General features: G+C 39.9%; 1 protein-coding gene across 1 annotated transcript in view; it reads right to left on the minus strand.

Annotated features, from left to right (window-relative positions):
- SULF1 (sulfatase 1) overlaps positions 1-23,271 on the minus strand; it is a 124,023-nt gene that overhangs the window by 52,374 nt on the left and 48,378 nt on the right. Inside the window, exons 4-6 of the mRNA XM_010575898.1 lie at positions 12,486-12,647; positions 11,929-12,163; positions 6,023-6,262 (exon numbers count right to left, since the gene is read on the minus strand). Coding sequence (XP_010574200.1) covers positions 6,023-6,262; positions 11,929-12,100 — 412 coding nt within the window. The 5' untranslated portion in view covers positions 12,101-12,163; positions 12,486-12,647. The remainder of the gene's footprint in view (positions 1-6,022; positions 6,263-11,928; positions 12,164-12,485; positions 12,648-23,271) is intronic.

Raw genomic sequence — 23,271 nt, forward strand, 5'->3', positions numbered from 1 at the left:
AAGCAGTGGGGGCTTGGGGGCCCAGGACTGGCAAAGTAAACCAAGAAACTGGTCAGTGAGTGCAGAAAGGAGAAAGAAGCTGACTGACAAGGGAAGGGGGGTGGGAGAAGCAGATTTGCTGATCAGGCTGGGAAAGGAGATCGCTAACGGTAAGCAGTGGGAACAGGACATGTCTGTCAAGGACTGACTGGATCCAGGAGGTTGGGAACAACTTGAGGACAGACGGGCTGGGGGACAAGGCTCAGGGCAGAGGCCGAGGTGAGGTCTTACAGGGCCAGAAAACTGGGATGAGAAAAACTGGAGTGGAGACTTCTTTGCCTAACAGGGTAGGATGAAGGGAGCCAGAAGCACCTTTGGACAGTGGGGAGGACACAACAATGCCTGAAAGGACTCCTGAGTCTCACTGCCACCCTCCTTTCAGCAGGCATCTGAAAACCTATAGCTGGCAGCCCCAGGCCCCATATGTGTGATAAAACCCCACTCTGCTTAGTAACTCAGTAAGAAAGCAGTAGACTTCTGCAGAGGGGATCTGAGACCCCCATCCTTGCTGATGTGGATGCCAGCATCATGCCACTTGATAGAACTGGTTTATGTTTTTAAGTTGAGGAAATTTCATCCTCCAGAAAGTGGTATGTTATTATGTAGTTAAAGACTATCATTTGGCCACACGAACAAGAGAGATGAAGTAGTTGCACAGACAATGTTCTATCCAGATTTTCCTAAATGAAGCACTTGAATGTGTAAATTTGCTAAAAATCTTTCAGTGTACAGTTTTCTGTGCAATATTTAATAGCATAGAATTCTGTTTTAAGCATAAGTAGGCAAACATGCTGTGGTTTGATGAGGTCCTGGACAGAAACCAAAAGATGTTTCACTTCACATGATACCATAGAACTAGAAAATCCTGCATGTTATCCTTTTCAGACTTTTCCCTCTTCTACATTTCTCTTTTTGTGGACTATTGAATATATTCAGCGCATTTGAGTTTTATTTGTACATTTCTTAGTTTGACTGAAAGTGCAATTTTATTCTGAAAATGAGGCATATTTTCAATTATTTAAAATACTTACAAGTTAAATTGTGTTTGATGCTCCCCTGCCTCTTTTATACCAATTAAGAAAGAACCTGAATGCTTGGAGTTCTCTCTCTCTCTTTTTTTTTTTCACTTTAGAAATATTTGGAAAACTAGGACTGATTCCCTGCTCACTCATTCCCACCCCTGTAACATATTCTGTCACCCTCTCCGTTTTGAAAGAGTGCATGAGGCAGGATACAAATTAGGTCACTGAAACGATGCAGATTAAAAATAGCGTGTGCTGGCAGTGAATTGTACTGTAAGGCTGTGAACAGGAAACACACTGGCTTTGCCTCCAGAGGAAACGTATTGTCTGCCTGCACCTTCAGGAGGCATAGCTTTTGCTCCCTTTAGGAAAGATTAACTTGTCCCTGTGTGTCAGAAGGGAATTTTGCCGAGTTTAAATACTCCTTAGCTTTCATTTTTTTGTCACCTCAGCATTTTATTAGTTCTTTGGTCACTACACTAAGAAATATACCTGTAAGTGACAGGTGCCAACTGACATGCATCAGAAGCTGATATGAACTGTTGAACATATCAACTAGATGTCAAGCAAGTGACCATTTCTGTTCATCACTACACAGAAGTCTGTGACTAATGTCAAAACATGCCAGATAGTGACATCTCGATGTCCAGTCACTTCTTGAATTTTGAGTTTTACAAATGCAAGCATTTAGAAATTAATGTTCAAGTTGCTTAACTTTGCTATGTTACCATTTTTGTCCCACGAAAGGCTGAGAATGCCATCAGTACACTTGCATGCATGAATCCTGAACGTTATTCTGATTGGTTGATACTCCTGAGCAAGAAATAAAATATTGGGCAATACATCTTCCCAAAGACAATTCTTAAAAATGTAAGCAAGTAATTGCCTAATTTGGTGATCTCTGTTCTTTCAGGTGGGATTCCATAAGGGGAAAGCCTGGTCCTGCGTTTGGCATGATGCTGTGAGGCTGTCAGCAGTTGCTGAGCAAGGGCAGACCCCTGTTCCCTCCTGCACGGTTACGCTGGTTGTGAAGGGCTAAGAGGAGCAAGGATTAGAAGGTAGTGATTCGACAAAGTAACACTAAACAGAGAGGGCTCTGAATGCATACGCATGTTAAGTCAGGGTGAGAATTTTAAACTTAACATTTCTCTTCATATTTGCAAAAGGATGAAACTTCAGCTGGTAAAAATGTAAAATCCTGCAGTATACAAAGTGTGACACACTATTTAACGATAAAATGATTGTTACATTTATGTCTCCTGGATATTGGCTGTGCTGCTGTCATGGCTCTGTCTTCTAAAATACTGAGAAAATGCTCAGCTACTGCTCGGTTATTAAGACGTAGCACAATCCTTCTTTCCTCCTGGAGGAAGGCAAGGTTGAGGTAGTGCACTCCTGGAGTTTTCCTTTGTGTTTGTGTAGGTGAATGGCAGCGTGAACTGACAACACCGAAGGGCACATCTGAGAGGCAAGACTATGTGTTGTAGGGCTGGGCCAGAGCAACAGAAGGTAAAGAGAGTAACAGACTTCAACAGTACCCCAGGGAGGACTGAAAGAAGAGCAAATAACCAGCCAATACTTTACAAAGCACAAAGCAAAATCTCGAACTCCTGCATCTAATAATCTTATGAATAAAATTTCTGAATCTAAATAGCTGAAGGGACGTCTACTGACATTAAAAACTACAAGATAAAAGAAAACTTCTCGAGTTTTTCTCACAATTTCCACAAAATTTGAAAGTGATTACAGAGTCACCCTTTTTCCTCCCCAGTATGAGCAGCTGGAGCCTATGTAATTAAAACAAAAGTCTCATCTCTCTGAAGCTCTCCAGAGTTGCTTTGTTTTCTCTTTCTACCTATTCACTGTGCTTTCCCTGCTATTTCCTACAAATTCTAGCTTAATATTACCAAGTTAGTGGACTTTCAACGATCAGGAAGCTGTGCAGTTGACTCATTGCTGCATTAGCATACAGCTTGTGAGTAAGGGAAACCGTAAACATTGAAACATCTTTAATTGTTTTGGGATTTTTTAAAAATTATAATTAGAAGCAAAAGTGATTTTGGTTTGGCAGTGTTGTTTCTGAATATTTTCTGCCCTGCCAGCACCCAGCGATTTTCCTGCCTATGATTTAGCACTGTCATATAATATTCAAAAAGGGGTGTTTCCATGAAATGCAACATCTCCATGAGGTCACATCTGAGTAGAACGGGAGTAGAAGAGTCAAATAGAAAAAGGAAAGAAAACCCCATTCTGTTCTTTGCCAGGTTTTCCCAGTGGGCTCTAATTATGACCACAGTTTACTAGAGCACATTTCAGACCTCTCTTTAAATGGCCTACTGTGCTTGCATGGAGTTCTCGTGGCTTCAGCAGGACTCTTCTCATAAGAAATCTGCCCACATGTGACCAATTGCAGTATAGAGGGTTTAGTTAAGGCTGCAGCAGGTTTAGACAGGAGATGCTTTATAGATGTCGGAAACTATTTGGAGTGAACAGAAGTAAGGACATTGTACAAACATTCTCTCACCTCTTTATTTCCACTGACTTACATAATAATTTGATCCTGTGCAAAAAGTGAGAGCTAAATCTTCATAATTTCAAACAGACAACCAGGTTGGAGGTATTGTACTTTGTCTCATCTGGACTGGAGCTCTCTGGACCAGGGCCTTATCAGGACTGTCACCAAACTGTGTGAGTCACTCACTTCTTTTTCTCCACTTCAGTTTCCCATTGAGGAGGATATTGATTTCCTCTCAAAACACATAGAAATGCACAGGGTAAATACCCACAGCATCTGCAATATCAGCGCAGAGTCACGACTAGTCTATGTGGCATGTAGCCACTCTCTCTCTCCAGTTCCCTCTTTTTCACTCCCAATTATCCTTGACTCCCAGGTATTCTTGAGTCATTACAATTTTACTAAACTTTCTAGCTGTGAAGTGTAGATTATTAGTTGGTTAGTGGACTTTTGATAACTTTTTAATGAGGCAACACTATCCTTAAAAAATGTATTATAAGATCTGCTGTTAATTAAGCTGCCACTTCCAAAAATAATTGTGGGTAATTAGAAGGGAGGCTTATCTTACAAGGAGTAAGTGGATAAATTCTTTGGGACAGACATATTGTTATAGGGTTGGACAATGTACCCTGGTCAGCATCGGAGTTTCATACAAGTATTTTCATTTGTTTCCATTTCCTTTCTCTCCTTCCTGCCCCTTGTTAAACTCACTTACCCTGATGGTTTTAGGACTGATGTTCTCCCTGCCTGCCTTTGGAAAGGGATTTTTTTTCCTTTTCCTTTTCTTTTGACCCCTTTTTCTTTCCATTTAATAGGGCCAAGTCTGCATTTAGTAGACTTCTCCACATGCCTTCATAATACAAGGCAGTGCAGAAGACATACCCAAAGCAGAGTGTTTACGCCCAGAAGGGCAGGGAGGGCTCGTGATAGAGCTATCTAGTTTACACATGAGGCATTTAGTTGTGCAAGTATTAGATTACAAATCAATAAGATGATACTAAATTTTTTAAGAACAGGAAAGCCAAGTACCACATGAGGCAGCCATAGATCAAGCAGAAAGGATTTCTGAGACATAAGCCATGAGACAAAGCTTATATTTTAGGGTGAATTCAGCACCTTTTCTAGCAGTGACTGTCAGTTCTCTCCCCTGTTTTTCTCCTCCAAAGCCTTGATGCTGACCCTTACTCAGATTTAGCAGCGCTGTACTCAGATGGTAACTTCACTGAAACCAGCTTAATAGAGACTGAAGTACTATTCAGCACATGTGTCAGAGCCAACATCAGGTCCAAAGAAGTTAAATATTTGTCTGAGTTTGCTTTTTGAACAGGATGCAGAAGCTCTCCAGAACTACAGATACAGAGAAACAGAAGAAAAAAGAGAGAGCTGTCTGTGTAGTGAAGATGGCAAACAGGCAGATAAATTTAAGGCATTGGATATAGCAGCATTAAGAGAATTAGGAAAAGCAGACAGCATGGAGACATTTGCTTGCTATATGTTTTGAAAGCAATCTGTTCTTGTGCCTAAGCTGCTGATAGAGACAAATTTCTTTGCTGCCAATTACATTGTAAGGAACGCAGTTGGCACCGAGATCTGTGCCTCATTGGTCCTGTAAAGGGGAGTCTTTGTAGGTGAGTGACGCTTTTGGACAAATTGCACCCTCATGACCTCGCACAACTCCTGTACCTTGCGAAGGGGAAGTCAGCCTGGAGCCTAACGTGTCTACAGATTGAATCTTAGGGGATAGGTGATGCAGAAATGAATCAGGTTTTACATCAAGCTGAAGCGCAGGCGAGAGGAATAAGAAGAGTTCTTTGTAGACAGGAAAGGGATCTCCTGACTGCGGAAAACCACCAGGAATTTACAAGAAAACTATCAAATCTTATTGGTGCACAGCAGAACAATCCTTCTTAAAGGCATGTTTCTATTCCATTTCAGAAAATGCAAATGAAATATTGCCCCATGGCAAAGTTTAAATTATACCATTCACCTTGTTTCACTCCCATGACAGGCACTTCACTCCTGTGAGGTCTTTGGCACCAGACCCCAGCCTGGCCCTGACATCTTCTTCCATAACTGTTAGCAGCTGTCCACAAGCAGGCCATAATACTGACCATAATCACGGCTGGAACTGCCAGTTCAGTCCCACAATGCCACTAAAATGCACCTCTTTCACACTAGGTGTAACTGCCCAACAGTTTATTTCCCACATCCAAATGTGAAAATATGCTGCTCCATTATGAGTGAGTTTCTTTATATGCCGTTAGCTGCAGATCTGGACCAGCAGTCAGTACTACCCTCCCTCTCCATAACACTAAACCTAACGTCTCCTCTGTAATTCCAATTTGGGACAATAGTTGCTTCATTTTAGGCAGTGATTCGAGACCCATTGCTGAAATATCTGTCATTTTCACTTCAAACAAAGAACTGCTGTTGATTTGTCTCTTACCTGTTCTATACCCAGTGTTATTGAGATACACAGCGAAGGTACGTGGCTCATGAGTAGCCTGCCATGAGGGAGAAGAACAGTTTTCGTTGTTGGTGTATATGTTGTGGTTGTGCACATACTTCCCAGTCAGCATGGAGGAACGCGATGGGCAGCACATTGGGGTGGTTACAAATGCATTGATAAAAGAAGCCCCTCCATTCTCCATAATCCTTCTGGTTTTATTCATCACTTGTAAGGACCCTGCAATAAGAGGTACTGATCATCACTGTGCAGCAAAAATAGTTAGAATATATTGGCTGCTACTATGCCATTAAAAGTAAAGTATCAGTGATTAGCTTGCCTTTGGACATCAGTCTGTACTACTCCATAGTTCAGGTAATTTTAGGAGAAAAGATAAGGTTTTTATTGTATCACCAAACATATTATTCAGGATTCCAGAAATACATTTTTCTCAGGCTTCAAAACAAAATTAAAATACAGACTAATGTAGAAATACAATGTTAAAGCTTTAGAGCTGTGTAAAATTTATAGATCAATAGTTCTTCAAACACTGCTGTAGGAAAACAGTATGTTACACAGAAGACATAATTGGTAAATGTGCCAGTAAAATATGTAAAATTCTGAGATTACCAATAATCTGTTACAATTCTTTCCATTTTATCAGATAATCAGAGAGACAGAATGAGAGACAGGAAGAAGGTAAGGGAGGGAGGGAGAGATAGAGGAGAATAGAGAGGCAATTAAGTAACAATTTTTCTAGAGGAAAGTTTCTCTGGACACAGGATCAGCATGTCTGGCTCCCATATTGAAGCACTATGCTCAAAATCAGCTTTTGGGGATGAATCTGCATGCAAAAAATACTGGCAAAATTCAGCACCTTTCTCAAGAAACTGTATTGATCCGGTTTAAAGAACAAAGACATTTTTTGCATCCTTCAAAACATCTTCATGAACAACAAGGTGAGACAGGCAGGCCTTGCAGATTTCAGACTGCAGAAAGACTGAGCAGCTCCTGATAGGGCCTGTCAGTATTTGCTGACAGCTGTCAAACTTTGCTCTTTCTGTTATCCAACAGAGCAGGGATTGAAGGGTGAGGGTGAACCGTGGATATGGCACTATGCGTCCAGGAAGCAAGTTTGTGAATTGTAATACACAATTTTGGTGGCAAAGAAGAGGTTTCTGGAATTCTACTTTGTTTTTTTCCCTTTGTTTTTACAATTAATTCCACACAGTTGACAGCAATGGGCTTAAATTTAAATTCATAGATTCCACTGATGCAATAAGAGTTTTTCTTGGTGGTTTTGTTTGGGTCACTTGAAAACCAAATTAAAAAAAATAGTTTTTTTAAACATGAAAGACATGTCTGTAAAACCACAAAACTGCCAAGGAGGCTCAACTTTAGGTGTAAGCAGTAAAATCTTACAATTTATTTTACTCGTTAAAATTAAGCATGCTCTGTTTTGTTTTGGGGCTAAAGAGTCAGTGCTGACTATGAAATTTTTTGCATCAAAATTGTTTGATTAAAAAAAGGAAGAGGCATTTAGCTCTTCAGCATCTCCTGGGGCAGTGTCAATGTCTGTGTCTTCAATGATACTTTTAATACCCTGCATATAAGTCTCCATCATTTTGGACCCTTCCTCTTTCACAGCCTCTCTTTTCTAAATGCAGAACATCTGCATTTGTGCTTTCCTGAACTCAATACAGAAAAAACACATGAGTTTAGAGATACAGAGAAGTAGGAGAGTAACTGAGAGGTCCGTGAACACAAAAGGTCTCCATTTATATGAGTGGGAGCATTTCACTGAGTTGTTAAGTAAAAGTCAAATGAGAGATCATCCTCACTCTACACGTCTTTATTTCGGACCCCAGGCTGGCTTTTTCTTTTTAGTTCTTGTTTTGTTTTGTTTTGTTTTTGCCATAGCTCTCCTGGTTTTGAAATGTCACAGTTTAATGCTGAGAGCTCAGCTGTAAGGTGCTTTGAGGTCCTCAGATGGAAAGTGCACTGTTCAGGTACACTAATGCATGGTAACAGCAGCAGAGCTGATGTGCACTTTCATGCCTCTATGCATTATAAATGAGTAGCTGTTAGAGCGCTTCCTCATTCCTCTGCTTGGTCAGCCCTCTGCTCTTGCAAACCTGCTGTTTATGAGTAAGTTTTTCCTCCAGGTATGCACTTACTGACACTGATAATAGATTTAGCCCCTCTGGAAATTCTGGAATAGGCACTTCAAAGCAGGTGAGACTTCCGCATTTGGAAAACAAAACATAAGTAGGAGATAAAACTTGCTGATATAAATTATAATTCTTTGCTCTCTGTAGCTCTCCTCACAGCTTGTGCTCTTTACCATCTGGCCCACAGTCTTCAGGGCACACATACTCAGGCACTGTTTGACAGCAGGACACTCGCGCTCTACATGACCGATTGGGGAGAACCTGAGGGGAACCAGATAACTGGGAACAACCACTTTGCACAAGAAGTTAGCAAGTTTTGTCATGCAAGAAATTCAGTGTCACTTCTCAGTCTGTTCTCATGTATCAAGAAATATGTTTGGTAAACAAGGTTTCATAACAAGTCTTAAAGTTGCTATGGACTTTCATCCAGGTGTATCACAGGTGGGCATCTCTACAAAGGAACAGCTAGAGCGACCTTGTCTTTATATGGGTTGTACACAAAGCCCCAGGAAGGGGATGGACTTTGTCAGATCTCAGCACATATCCCCATTTTTTCAGCTTATGTTTTTCAGTACTTTAGTTCTAGTGAAGATGGAAAGCAACCCAGGCAAATTATGCCTGATGTGATACATCCAGGTGATGCGATCTCTTCACCCAGTGCTGTACTCAGTGGATGGTTTATATGGATTTCACTGGGTTGTGCATTAGGCTGTAAACAAGGGTACAGAAAAAAGTGATTGTCTCAAACTGAATTTTCCCTCTTTTTTTTTTCTTCCCACTTCTCTGACATCTCAAAGGCCTCTGGGTTAGAAACACTGGACCTACCAATGTACTCATTAGTTTTGACTCCTTTCTGGCATTATGCAAGGTATTATTTACAGTGAGGATTATAAGGTATTATTTACAGTGAGGATTACAAGAGTGATTGGGGGGGCCATGGTTTGAGGTACTGATGTGTGCAAGTGATAGAGAATCTGAAGGACAGGGGAAGAGACTAAAGAGCGAGCAAAAAGTTGGAAATACCTGTACACATGCCTGATCAGAGTACAGACCTGACCCCAGTGGGAACTGGGGCCACTGCCCTGAAGAGCAGCAGTATGTTGTCTCCAGGGGGGCAGTAGTTCTGGGCAGTTCTGGGTTCTGGTGCTTTGTCTTGAGCAAGATGCCCATTTGCCTCAGTGTTGGGCAGTTATTTTTCTACCCTCAAGATCCTGGTGGGGGAAAGAAAGTGCACAGAAGCACAATTTAACCAGTCATTTCCCAGCTTCTGGGCCCAAGTGTTTGCTGAGTTTCTTCAAGTACCATGGGCCAGGCTGCTTCACACCGCTTAAGTTGCCATCCACCAGCTGACCTGTAATATCCTTCCTCTGTGACACATTCCTCCCAGCATAGATAGGAACTGACTGGAGTTGTGGAGCAATTTGTGGGTTTTATCTGATAAGCTGAATGAGACAGCAGCCTTGCTGAACTTTTTGCATTCAGAATGCAAAACTCAGGGGGATGGTGCAGATCGATAGGAAGATGCACATACTCCTATGCTTTGAGCACTAACTAAATGCAAGCTCCCTGCATCTTGCAAATTTTACTTTGGATAACTCCCTTGTATATCATTTGCACTCCGGCAGCTGAATATTTTGGTTCAATGCGCATACATGCTCTGGAGACAAATCCTCCCTGATTGAAGTCTATAACGTACCCTATATGCTTTTATGTTAAATCATTCATTTAGAACAGCTTTTAGAAATGTTCATGCTGGGAATATGATAGCAAATAATCCATATTGAGAGACCTCCAGTCTTGTGATTTTTTGGATACCACTGCCTAAGTTTTATTCTGTTTGTGGCAGAAAGTGTTACTTCCCATTGACCTTTGGGAAACTTAAGATTTTGCTCAGGAATCACTGAAGGGTGAGGGGATAATTCACACATGGAAAACAGTATGGCTTTACTTTTCAAATAAGCAGAATGATTTATTAGCAGAAGTGTGAATAATGCAGTACAGTAAGTCTTGGGGCTGAATCCTGTTTCCTGTGAAATGATCTATGAAAAGGCAAAACCTGTGTCTTTATTCAAGGCAGTGGGAATGCATACACATCCAGGCTATTGCTCAGCTGCCTGCTAATAGGAGCCAGAGTGCCCTGTGAACATCCAGAGCAGCTTTCAAAGAGAGGAGCTCCACAATATGAACAAAGTGGCTTGCCACGTCCTTCCTCCTCTTTCACCACTTGCATAGCCTCTCGCAAGACTGAAGACAGCAAGAAGGTAACATTGTTCAGAGACATGTGTCTGCTGACCTACCTTCCCCAGTGCCCTGGAGAAAGTAGGCTCTTTTGGACCACAAAAAAGAAGACATGACTTGACCCTTTTAATGAAATTTTCAGAACGGCTCTATCAAGAAGAAATGCATTCCTATTGTAATAGCTGTATTTTAGGCCAAAAATGGAGCTGGGAACAGCCATTCATTATGCAGCATGGCTAAACAGAGCAGACATTTGAAAGAGTGAGAAATAAAAAAGATAAGATATGCTCAGATCTAAAGGCCTGGTCTTGGAGCTATGCTGCATAAAAGCATTAACTCTCAGTCACAAAATGTAGTTTATTAATTATGTTCTCACAGCCCTGAAGGACTGTGTAAATTATTATTGCATCATGACAAAAATGAAAATGCTAGCAACTAAAGAATTGCTTTTAGATCTAGACCACTTTTTGTCTACAACTTTCTGGCTGAAAGTATGTGATTTTAGAACAAATGAACTATTTTGTTATAAGTTTTCTGGAATGAAGCATTTTGATTTTTCAATGTCATATGGCACTTTGTTTAGAAATTCACTATACTTTTATTAAAAACATGTCTTTCATTAAAAAACACTAAGAAAGATTTCATTTCAAATTGATTTGCCAATTTTTCACCTTTTTGATCTTGCCTCCCACCCCCAAAACTAAAATATTTGCTTGGGGGTAACCTAAAATGATCCTCTTTCTCTCCTTCATTTTTCACTTTGGGCAGTGAACCAAAAAATCAGTTATATGCATAACTACTATTAATATCTTTCTAACTTACTTAATGGAAAACATTCAAAGGCCTCCTGGAACATCATCCAAGTGTTTTAACTTTTTCCACCCTAAGAAAAATATGTGAAAATCACTTCTGGCTGGTATGTCCAGGTTGTGCTCAGATATTTAGTATACTTGTGAAAGCAAAACTATCCTATTTTTATACATATAGCATAGTTTTAAAGCAGATGGATTTTAAACACTTTAATAATTCACAGAAATATTAAGCTTATGTCCTGAAACCAGACCAGTTTGTATGTGTGCATAAACATGTCAGATGACATATATGCATGTGACAAGACACTCACCTATACAGCATTGAGGGAAAGGTTAGCCTCATAAGGCTCAAATTTTTAAATGTTACAGAAAGTCACAAAGTGAAAAAGGGCTTCTGATGCAAATTTTTTACCTGTATGTCCTTGCATGTATTATTAAATCCTTCTATGCTGGTGATTAAAGCCTTCCATGGCAGATTTTGATAAGCATAGGTTTCCTAAAGTCTGTAATTAAATGTGATGAATGCTATTAAATAATATTTGTTAACTCATTTTCCAAACTTGTCCCACATTCTGATATTGTTCCAGGACCAGTACCTTCCCTGAATTTAAAGTACTTTCTGCTTGGCAGAAATTACTGAAAGACATGTGAGGAAATGAAGTAGCAAATAACAATTATTTCTCACCTAGCTCCACATCTTGATCATCTGTGAGTACAAGGATGATATTTGGTCTGATATTTTTTCGCTCCTGCTGCACACGTCCTCTGAACCTCGGGGACTTGACGGTGGAACAGTGACTTGTTAGCAGTTCAGTACTGAGCACTGCCAAGATGAGTGCAAACCAAGAAGACCTCATAGTAGTTCCAGTATTTCAATTAAAAGACCGATCCAGAAGTGCCTGAGCTCTAGTTTTCAAGACCTGTAGGGAGGAAAAGAAATTCTGTTCAAGCAATAAATAAACTTCCAGTCACACAGTGAAAGGATAACACTTAGGGAAGTCAAGCCTGACACATACCATTTAACATGATTATAAGCCATATTGTTGAATAAGAGCTTTATTCTGTCATTTTCTAAAAATAAGCTCGGTCATTCTGCAGCTACGCTTTCTCAAATAATTTTTGCTTGAAGTCATGCCACTGCCTGCATTTTGTAAAGGCATGACTTCTGGTATACTCCTCACAGTGCTCCTTCTCCTACACCCCACGCTTCTTTTTATGTAGCTTGTTCCTTACATTCAGTACCTGGGCACAGTAAAAAATTGCCGGGATGCAGACGTGTTCAGAACATCTGTAGGAGGAGCCCTGTAAGAAGGAGAAAGCAGAAGGCTTGTCAGTCAAAGACCTCAGTACTGTGGCTGTGCTTCAAAGTCTCCAGAACTGTTCGTTACAGCTTCGTTCTCTGTCCTGAAAGAAAAGAGTAAAAAAATTTGCATTCCCCCCAGCTCCCCTACTTAATTTAATACCATACCTACGCAGCAGTTAAATGGCACCTTGGCTGCTAGAGATAAAGGACCTATATCTCACATCATCAAACGCAGGTGCTTTTCCAATATTTATAGTCAGTCTGAGATTCTGAGAATAAGGGTTAATTCCAGCGTATGGCACCTGGCATGCGATAAAGCTATTTTAGGTTAACTCACCTGCATGACCAACTAAACCCTTACAAAACAGAGGGGAGAGCATGGCTGTCATTTGCAGTCTGCATTGGATCACTACGTGAAAAGTCATCTTCCCACTGACAAGAAAGCTCATATTAAGTGACAGTCCAGATGATCTTACCCAGCATTGTGAAAGAGCGTAACTGTCCCTCAATCAATCAATGACGGACCTGAGTGCCTCATCCATAATGCACAGTACCTCTGGCACAGCCTTGTCCTTGATACTCCGCTTCCAGACTCGGCTCAGTACGTTATCAGAACCCCCTCTCCGTGCCTGTCACTCAAACAGCCTTGCTTTTGTAAGACCTGATGCAAGCACAGAGGCTTGGCTTTGCTGCAGCAGATTTAAACCTGTGACTGAAAATGACTGATTGGCCCAGGGAGGAATGGGTAGCCACTTACACTTTAACATTTTTGGCATTACTGACTGAAGCTCTGCAAACCTGTCCTGTTACACAAGGGAAGGGAGGGGATATCTGGGGGCAAAAAGGAAAGGGGTGGGAAAGAAACCACAGAGTCATGCCTGCTCCCTCCAGGGTATTGACCTGCCACATACTTTCCTTCTGTTTTTATTTTGGGACTATGGATAAAGCATGGTGACATTGGTCAATAAAAAATCCCCAGAAAACCACCCAAGCCCAAGAACATTCAAGAGGTCTGCCCGAGGGGAAGCCTGCATGGGAACTGGGGTGCACATTATATAATTAGACTGGAGCATAATTCATGAGGAGATCTGTGCTCCCACACCCTGAGACTTCATATTCAGACATGCAACATGAACTACAAACAGATTAATAAGCAGAAATATTTAATGAGAGCAACACAGAAGACAAAAAGGGCCCCATCACTCACCTAAAATTGCGCTAATAGGAAGGTGCTCTAAATTTCAGGGGAAGAAGCCACAGGAGAGGGAGGGGATGGGACTTGGTGCTGGACTGCTAGAAAAAGGATCGTGTTCTTGTTTTCACATACACCTTTTATTTTAAGCTTCGCAAGCTAAACAGTTTCATGCTCCTCACTCTGGCAGGCTGTAATTACACCAGAAGAGTGTGAATGTCTTTAAAAGGAAAACCCAAGTGTCTGTTGCAGAGAAATCTTGTCTTTCATTGTCTCTGCAGCAACAAACCGTCCAGCCTCCAACTGACATTAAAGCACCGCAAAGCCAATACAGGGGATCAGCATTTAATGTTAAACACCATTTCGGTGATTGCACAACATTCAGGTAAGTAGACTGGAAGTCTGTAATTAGTCTGGACTGACTTTTAAAAATAGTTCAATTTCCTTGTATTTGTTGTAAGTCACATAAAAGCTGACAAAAGCCCCAGAGATCAGGGTTACCGGAGAAGTCAGCCTTCTTCTGACAGACACCAGACACCACATGCTCTTGGTGCAAAAGCAGAAATACAATTTCTCTAAATGTCTGATCTTTAAATAGCAAAACTTTGACTCACCTCACAGAGCACAAAGGCTACATGAAGTGAGACTCAATGTTTAGTTTCTTACCTCAGTCGCACTGTACAGCAAACTTTTTCAGACAATGTTGACCCAGAAAGTGCAGTCATCCTGACTACACTGAGCAAACATTGGCACCAACATGTTTGAATAATCCCTCACAGTATGAAACTACAAGTTCCTGACAATTACACCTCAGTGTTAATAAAATTTACACTAATCCAAATGAACATTAACAAGTATTCTTCATTTCACCCTCTTTGGGCTACACTAGTTAGTTTTAAAAAATCCTTTTGCTTTAGCAAGTTAGGGCCACCTTGGGCAAGTCTTTTCTAGGAAAAAGGGCATGAAGGGTTTCTTTTCCAAATCTAATTTTTTCCCCTTGATGGATAAAGGAAAATATCAGGACTGATCTACACATATAAAATTAATTACCCAAGTTTCATTGAATGCTTCTTGCACAAGAGCACAGTAATGCCACCTTTTGTTGCTCATAACTATTTCAATTTTGCGTACAACATATCTTTATTAAAAGGTGATCTTTGACAACTTGTCCTTTTACAGCCTGTTTCCCACTCTCAGAAGGAAAAGAAGTAAAGAAAACTGTCAAAATACAGGCTTGATAGGGAAGACAAGGCTGCAAGGTTTGTGTTGGATACTGGCTGGTAGTCTACAAGTGCGCCTACAGACACTGTAATTTGTCTTGAGAAATAGACAAAAACAGGAGAAATTCTAAAAGGGATCTTTTCAAATTCACATGGGGAAGTAAACTTAAAATCTTGTGCAGTGTTCAGAAATTAAGACGGTAGTATAAAATGCTTTTCTCTGGCCAAGTAAACAAGTGCTGATCATAACTTCTGTATATGCTGTTCAGAAAATTTAAAGGATATTTTTCCTAGAGAACTTACCTATGACAACTGAAATGTAGTCAGTAAATAAATGAAACCAGAGAAATCCAAAGAAACTCTTTTTCCTCATCTGGATGTAATTTTTCCTTTCGGTGATTCTTTTTTTTTTTTTTCCACAGGAGCACAAATTCATAGTTTGTACTCACCTTTCATGGGATAAAATCTGAGAACTTGGATCTTTAGTTGCTTCTATGCTGCTAGTATTATAACAGGCAGTTCAAGGACTTGTTGGCCTGGAGAGTTAATTACCCATGAAACTTGAATTACATTGGCAGGGCACTGTGAAGAAGGGCTACAGTGCCACTTCGTGTGATGTGGCATAAAAACTAGGAAGACTGTATTTCTAGGTCTCTTAAGAGAATATCTTTCAGTGACTAGGAAGAAAAGCAAAAGATAGAATAGTATCCTTTGAAATTATTCGTAGATTTTATATTCATTTTGGCCAATAAGTGTTTAAGATTTTTCAGTGCATTGGCTGAAAGTGCTTAGTTTGGAACACAACAAAAGACACCCAGTTTTCCAAAAATAGCATTTTCCCTTTGAGAATCCACTTTGTTTTCATGTCCACATTTTTTACTATGTTTACTATGTTAAAGACCCATTTTCTGTTTGGCCAATAAAAATCTGTGCAGAATCATACACTTTGTTTATGAAACAGAGCACTGAGTATCCATAAGTATACTCCATTATAAGCTTTAAAGATGTGTGGACTTCTTCATATTTAATGCTCTACAAATGTGGCTTCAACATATCCTTCTATAGGGAATCTGGCTTACATGAACAGGTTTCTTTCTTGTTTGTAAATCTGAAATCAAATGTGGGGATAATGAGTAAGGATACTGGACATATATATGTCTCCAATACCATGGGCTATGCATTGCCCCACATCAGTAATTCATGACCAAGTGATAACAAAGGGGAGACAACTTTGTCTTCTCTGCACCAAAGTGCTGGTGTTTTCTTTCTAGCCTGAGCAGCGAGGACAGCGCATCATCCAAAGTCATAGGTTAAGGCCTGCTGTTCTAGTGGCCTTTCCTTAGAAACAAAAATGGATCAACTCTGGCCAATAAAAGAAACAGCGGTAATAGTAATAATACTAGTAATACTGTGGACTGTGATTGTGGAGCTTGAGAACCAGAATTCAGGTTTCTGTTCCCCTGATATTAGCAATAAATGTGTCCAGTGAATTAAGAATGTAAGGTACTGCAGGGATCCTAAATCAAGAATCTCCTAACGTGGTAGCAATTTTCTGGTTAAGTGTTTTGTTCCTCATTACTATCCAGTATCCTACTGATTATTTCTCTGTACTTAGATTTCCCTACCTCCAAAAATTGACATTAAGATATAGTCCACAAATGAACATTTTGCTACTTAGGACATTTTTGAGATTTGCTGACAAGTGCTAGGAACTTGCACAAAAATATATCAAAAGCATGGAAAAGAAGCAGAAGGCCTTGTCATTGCAAGTGATATGTTGCCTCATTTCCTTTATGCAAAAGATCATCTTGGATAATTTCTTCTCACAGGTTTCTCTGATAAAGAAATGGATAAAACCTCTCAAACAAACAAAATCTCAGCTATCAATCACCACAAGAAAATGAGCTTTCTTTCCTCACCCCAAGCAGAAGAGCATTACCTTCTTATGTATTTTACCTATGACCTGCTGACTTGACAGTTTTAGCTTTGCTGAGTGTTTTTTACAGGAACATGACCTGAGTGTTCTCTGTTTCCTTAAAATCAGACTCTCCATAAGAAAAGTAGAAAGGCAAAGGACAACAAGAAGAATTCTCTTCATTCATAAAAAGCAGAGTAGGGATTTGCTATTGACAGCATTCTGTAATTTCCAATATGACCTTGGAAGTTGGTCACTTTGGTGGGCACCTGGTCAGCGGCATTTCAAAAACCTGCCAGTCTGCCTGTAGTGCCAGAAATTGCTGTCATTGACATCACGTTAAATGGAGGTGGCTTCACTCACTAGTGCCCCTGCAAAGGTCAGATTCAGTGGTTTATGCCTACCATTTTCAGTTCTTTGCTTTAAAGTGAAACGTGCGCACCTAGCAAGGCTGCTGTACTAAAGAATACTTTGCATACATGGAAACTCCAAGGTGAAAGGGAGTGAAAGGGGTTTTCTCAGCAACACACTTACAGTCTCTGTGAATGTTTGATGTTTATGTCAAAGGGTGGATAGACCTCTTAAAGTGTCACATAGTCTATGCTATGAATCATAACAGGTGTGTGGTTAGACACGCAACAAAATTAGTAATTTCATGAGATTAGTAATTTCATGAAGATTGTGCAGACAGATTGAAATTACATAATAAAAGGTCAGGGAGGCGAGATGTTCATCTGTACCAAAGCAACCTAGCGGTTCAGAAGTCTTAAATCTCTCCTTAAATCATGTTGCCTTGACGACTAGAGGGTTGTAACACTCTACAACAACAACAGCAACAACTCTCAATTTCACTCATACAGTGAAGCACTTAAGTGGAAAAAGCAGTTGACAGATGACTGTTTTAAGTGTAGTAAAGGTAATGCTCTTCTTGCGTCTTACACTGCTATCTTGTATTTAAAAGACAAACACTGTGATCTCAGGGTACCAGGCATGACCGTGTAAATGTGCAGGTCAGTTTCCTGTGGGAATATCGAGCCTGCAGCCATGGGAAACACATTTACAGTACAGCAGAAGTCAGGAAAAAGCAAGACCTACCATCTCTTCTTAAAGGTTAATCCCCTAATCTTAGTTGTAAAGTATAGGATTTACAGTGAACACAAAGAATGTACTTCCTATCTGGGTCTAATCTCATCATTACCTATTGGATTTCCAACACACTTTACTAATCAATCAGTTATCTGTTCACCTTCTAAATGTAATCTCTGTATTATAATGATGTATCATCAGTGCCTCAGGCTAGATTAATTTAAAGTAACTATAATTTAAAGTAATTGCAGGCAGGGAGAATCATAACCTTATATTACGTTTTTACATTGTAATTTTGCAAACGGTTACGGACAGGAAAAGAAAAAGCCTGCAGTGACTTGAAAGTATAATGCACACTTGTTAACCCACTTTTATAACTTTGTACAGGTTAAGGGATATTCTTAGTAGGTAAAACTTTCCAACACTTCATATGTCAGAATAAAACAACAAACTCCAATAACATTTTAAAAATACATAACTGTAGAAGAAATGATCTGTCTCTGAGAAAAGGAAAATATGTCTTTTTTATTTTAATGCCATTAATATAGTTGAATAAAACATTAAAGAAAATTTAAAATAATATTTTCATATTAACTTCAAATCTGTGAAAGTTTTAAAAGAAAATTCACTCATATTTTTCAGTAAGAAGAGCGCCTGCTGCTAAGTTACAAACTTCTAATAATATACAGTTACTTAAATTTATTTCTCACCATCTGATTTACTTTGTTTTAGAATTTCATATTTCAACACAGCCAAGAAGTGCACTTGTCATACAAAAGAGCGTGGTATAATTGAGCCAGATGACGTGCCCCACAAGTAAAATCAGCCATTCATGAAAGCTGGTCACCAGAGGCCATTTCAAACAATGCACATTTCAAAGTAATCTAAAGTAATCCCTTTTCTCTGCTGATTTGGTTTCCAGGCAGTCTTAAGCACATGTGTGCAGCAAACAGGAGGCTTATTAAAACCTGATGTTATATTGGAAGTTATAATGCCATTGCCTTTTGATTGAATTCCATGTCTGTTAGTCTTCAAAGAGAAGGAAAAAAATCAATTAAATTTATATGCTTATTAAACATGAGTGTCATGATACGTGCAGTTTATTAGCACTTGCTAAATAATTAAGACTGAGAAAGATAATTAGACGTGTACTAGGCTCCAAACAGGCTTCCGATATCAGATTTTTTTAATCTTTAAAGAAAGTGGCTTTCCAGCTACCAGATAATATAATTGCTAAAAGACTCCAAGTATTTTTCAAATATAAAGAGTAAACTCTGTGTATGAAGGAATTTCAGGCAATTTTAGAATTCCGTTTTAAACCCATATATCTTTGCTATATCCCTGCTCACTTCAGCAGTGTGGGGCATTATGAAAACATATCATACAACAACACACTGACAGTTCAGTGATCCAGTAAGTAGTCTTGAGTTGGGAGATCATATCACAGAGGTGAACAACGGTGACAGAGTTTGCACATTTCTTTAAGTTCCTATTTAAGTCCATCGGCTTTAGAAACTGCAAGGGCATAGCTTTTCACATCTCCTTTAGATAGAGAAGTCTTTCAATTTAAAAAGCTTCCTTCTAGATATGTTTACTTCCCCTCAAAGATCTGCAGCTCTCTTTGAAAGAGGGGTTTTTGTTTTTTGATTTGGGAAACAGTTTGTTTTCCTAAATAAATGGACATGATTAACTTGAATATGAATACAGCATCTTTAGCACAGAATATCTAAGGATCTACACATACAGGAGAAGACAGAGAACATGCCCATTTCCTCATGGTAATGTACACACCTCCATTATCACAGGGAGAGGTTAAGGTAGGTTGTACTGTCATGTGGGTGGGTGGGTGGTCTTGGGTGGAAGCTGAGCCTAATGCACGGCTGCTCTGGCCATTCTCCTTGCTGACTGCCCAGGGGAAGCGGCAGGACCACATGAGGATGAGAGAAGTCTATGTAAGGACTGAAGCATGAGGAATTGGCAGTATGAAGCTATATAAGTGTATGTATGTAAACAGATAGAGCACCTGTACTCCTGGGAGAGGATCTCAGATGTACATTTAGCTATAGCACGGAAGGATTGACTACTCAGAAACACCACGGCAATTTAGATAGGTGCCAGCCCCTGGCTAACCAGGAGAGTTGGGCAGTTCCTCTAAGTGCTTTTGAAAAACTTACTCTATTATACTACAGTGCAGAAAGCGAACTTCAGAAAGTGAACTTATTCATAGCATCAGTACTTTGTGTGCTTACACACCCAGTGAGTGTGCTTATGTGCACGTAGGTTCAATACAGACTGCATATGGTGTCTGTTGACTTTCTCTTTCGCTTCCAGGTCTGGAGATCAAGCCTAATAATTTTTTTTTTTTTTGAGTAGTCTCATTATATTCAAATGAGTTTTATTCTCAATACATTCAAACTGAATTTAATAGGACTACTAAAATAGATTAAATAGATCAGGTCCTGAGTACCATTTTTTAAGCAAGATCTTCCTTACTAGGTTGCTTCTCTTTGTCAAGCAGCTTTTCCAGTCCTGGCACAGTATAAATTTCACCTTCCCTGATATACATGTAAAAGCTCCTTGACAGACAAAGAAATGTGTTTTTAAATAAATTCCTCCCTGACAAACCTGTACCATAGGGAAACCAGCCTACTAATAATAGTAAACAGACAGTCAGACGAAACAAAACAATCTGTTACAAAAAACAGATGCTTCATATCCTTTTCCATAAAGACTAGCCATCAAGGAAGTTGCACTGACTTGAGGCACTGCCGAGAAGCACATCACCCCTACTATCTATCTTACTTTTAATTGCCTTTGTAATCAGGAGGTCCCTGGTGTTCCCCAAGCTGCATTACCTGGGGGGACACAAAGTACAGCCCCAGCCCAGGAACACAGAGGATTTGTGTCTGCTATCACAATAATCTTTCCAGTCCCCTCACCTCTTGTCACCTTGCTGGCCCACAGTCCCCATTCAAGCACACACCTGAGTACACTTAAGGGGAGAATTGCCGGGGTGACCTGTGGCTAACCCACCATGGGGAAACTCAGAAAGTCATCTCCACATGGCCATGTCCTACTAGGTGAAAAAAGTTTTGCACAGGAATGGCAGCAAATATGAGCAAGGAATAAAACTGACGGATTTTACTGCCAAATCGGGTGTCCAAGTCCTTACTTAGACCCTGATACATGTGTTCAGCTGTGCAAAATAAATATGTCTGCTGGATTGTACAGGATTGCTCAACTCCTTAAAACAACCTCCTGCAGGCTTTTCAATATATCCCTAGTGCAAGGATGCTTTAAGGTCTTTGCTGAATATTTCAAAAAAAGCTAACCATCAGTGGCACATGAGGAAAGGCCAAAATTTACAAAGCATCTGCATACTGAATTTCATCTGAACATTAGTATTCCTATCAAAAAAGCCTGAAATTAGAGTCACACTTGCCTGTTCAAGGACAGAATATACCATATTCAGCTTATGTGTCTGAGCAATACCAATTGTTTCAGCCTGAATTCTGGAAATCTGTTCTCAAAGAGCTGTTTGAAAATAATCTTCAGTCTGAGATCTAAGAGACTCAAGAATGACTTGTTGAAATTATTCTGTGAATAACTTTATCTCAGAAAACATTTTGAAAGGGTAGCACATATAAATGCGCCTTCATTTTCCAAGTGAAAATGCCTGTGGAAATACTTTCTTCATCTTTCAAGCGCACATACAGGTACTTTCAATTTCACAGTCTGGGCTTTTGTAGATGAGAGAGCAGTTTTAAAGGATGGAATATGAAGCTGAATACATTCAAGCACACATATTTTTACTTCCAATGCACTTCTTACTAAGCAAAGCTCCTATTTAGCAATGAAGAGACATGATTTTATATCATCTTTATAAATGATATATATATATCTTGTATCTTTATAGGTAGTTAATTGTAAGCCTGCTCATGAGCCAAGATTGTACTAAGATGCCTGACACAGCACATACTGAATTATTTTTCTCCAGCAGTGATGGAGCAGGCAGTCAACCTTATGTCCCAGCACCTGACTGTGCATTATACACAGAGAGGGAGGACAAGAAAAAAAATTGGTAATCTCTGGGTAGAAGCTTCTGAATAATACAGAATGGATCAGGAATGGGAAAGACCAGGATGCACTGGAAATCACTCCCAGATAACAGAGAGGAGATAGAAAGGCAAAGGACAGAACTGTAGTGCTTTTCTTCATTTTGTGTAGGAAGGAATTTGGGAGGCATTCCAGTTTACAGTGATTATTGTGGGGAAACCATCAATGTTGCTTTACTGGATATTTTTTTCCTAAATGTACGATGAGATGTTCTTGTATGAAAGGTCTCTCATAAACTGTGTCAATGACCCAATTCAGGAATGCTTAGACCAACATATAGAGAATTCTCTTTGTCCTTAGCACTCAGCTGTGAGGTCAGACCAGGCTGCTCAGGGCTTTACCAAGTCAAGCCCTGAAAACCCCCAAGGATGGGCACTGCCCAAATGGTCTGGGGCCCTGTTCCGCTGCTTGGTGGTCCTGAGGGTGAAATTTGGTTTTCCTTATATCCAGTCTGAACCTCTTTTGTTTCAATTTATGCCCATTGTCTCTTGTTCTCTTGCCATGCATGACTATCAAGAATGGGGGTCCATCTTCTCAGTGACCTCGCTGTAGTCACTGGGGGGCTGCTGTTAGACCCTCCAAAGCTGTCTCTGCTCTATGCTGAACAACCCAGCTCCCACAGCCTCTTCACACAGGGCCCGGGCTCCAACCCCAACCATCTTGATGGCCATCTGCTGAACTTACCCCAGTTTAGTGATGTCTTTCCCATATTGGGGGCCCAGAACTGGACAAAGTATTTTAGATGCTGTCTATCAAGTGCTGTGTCAAATATATGCTAATATTTGTTTAAAGAGGTATTGCTATTAGGGAAAAGTGAAACTGAACTAAGTGAAACAAACATTTCACAGAGCCTTTCCTTGTAAAGTAAATGAATCAATGAAGATTTTCAAGTAGTTGGATTGACTGAAAACATGACTTTTCTATTTCTGATTATTTCTGAACTTTTTGTGTTATTCTCAGGACCAGAAATGAATTGTGCCATAAAAAAAGCTAGTTTTGCTATAGTTACAGGCTGACCAAAGTCCACTGAACCAGGGAGAAGTCTTCCAATTATATCAGTGCTTCCGCAGAAATGAAAACTGATTTAGACATCATTTTGCAGTGGTTTTTTTTTTGTTACTAGAACAGAGTGATTAAAGCAGTCAGGATTTTGAAAAGAAGAGCAACTTTATATATGAGAAAAGAGAGATTTGAAA

This window comes from Haliaeetus leucocephalus, unplaced genomic scaffold (assembly GCF_000737465.1).
Source record: "Haliaeetus leucocephalus isolate CR32 unplaced genomic scaffold, Haliaeetus_leucocephalus-4.0 Scaffold506, whole genome shotgun sequence".
Lineage (NCBI taxonomy): Eukaryota > Metazoa > Chordata > Aves > Accipitriformes > Accipitridae > Haliaeetus > Haliaeetus leucocephalus.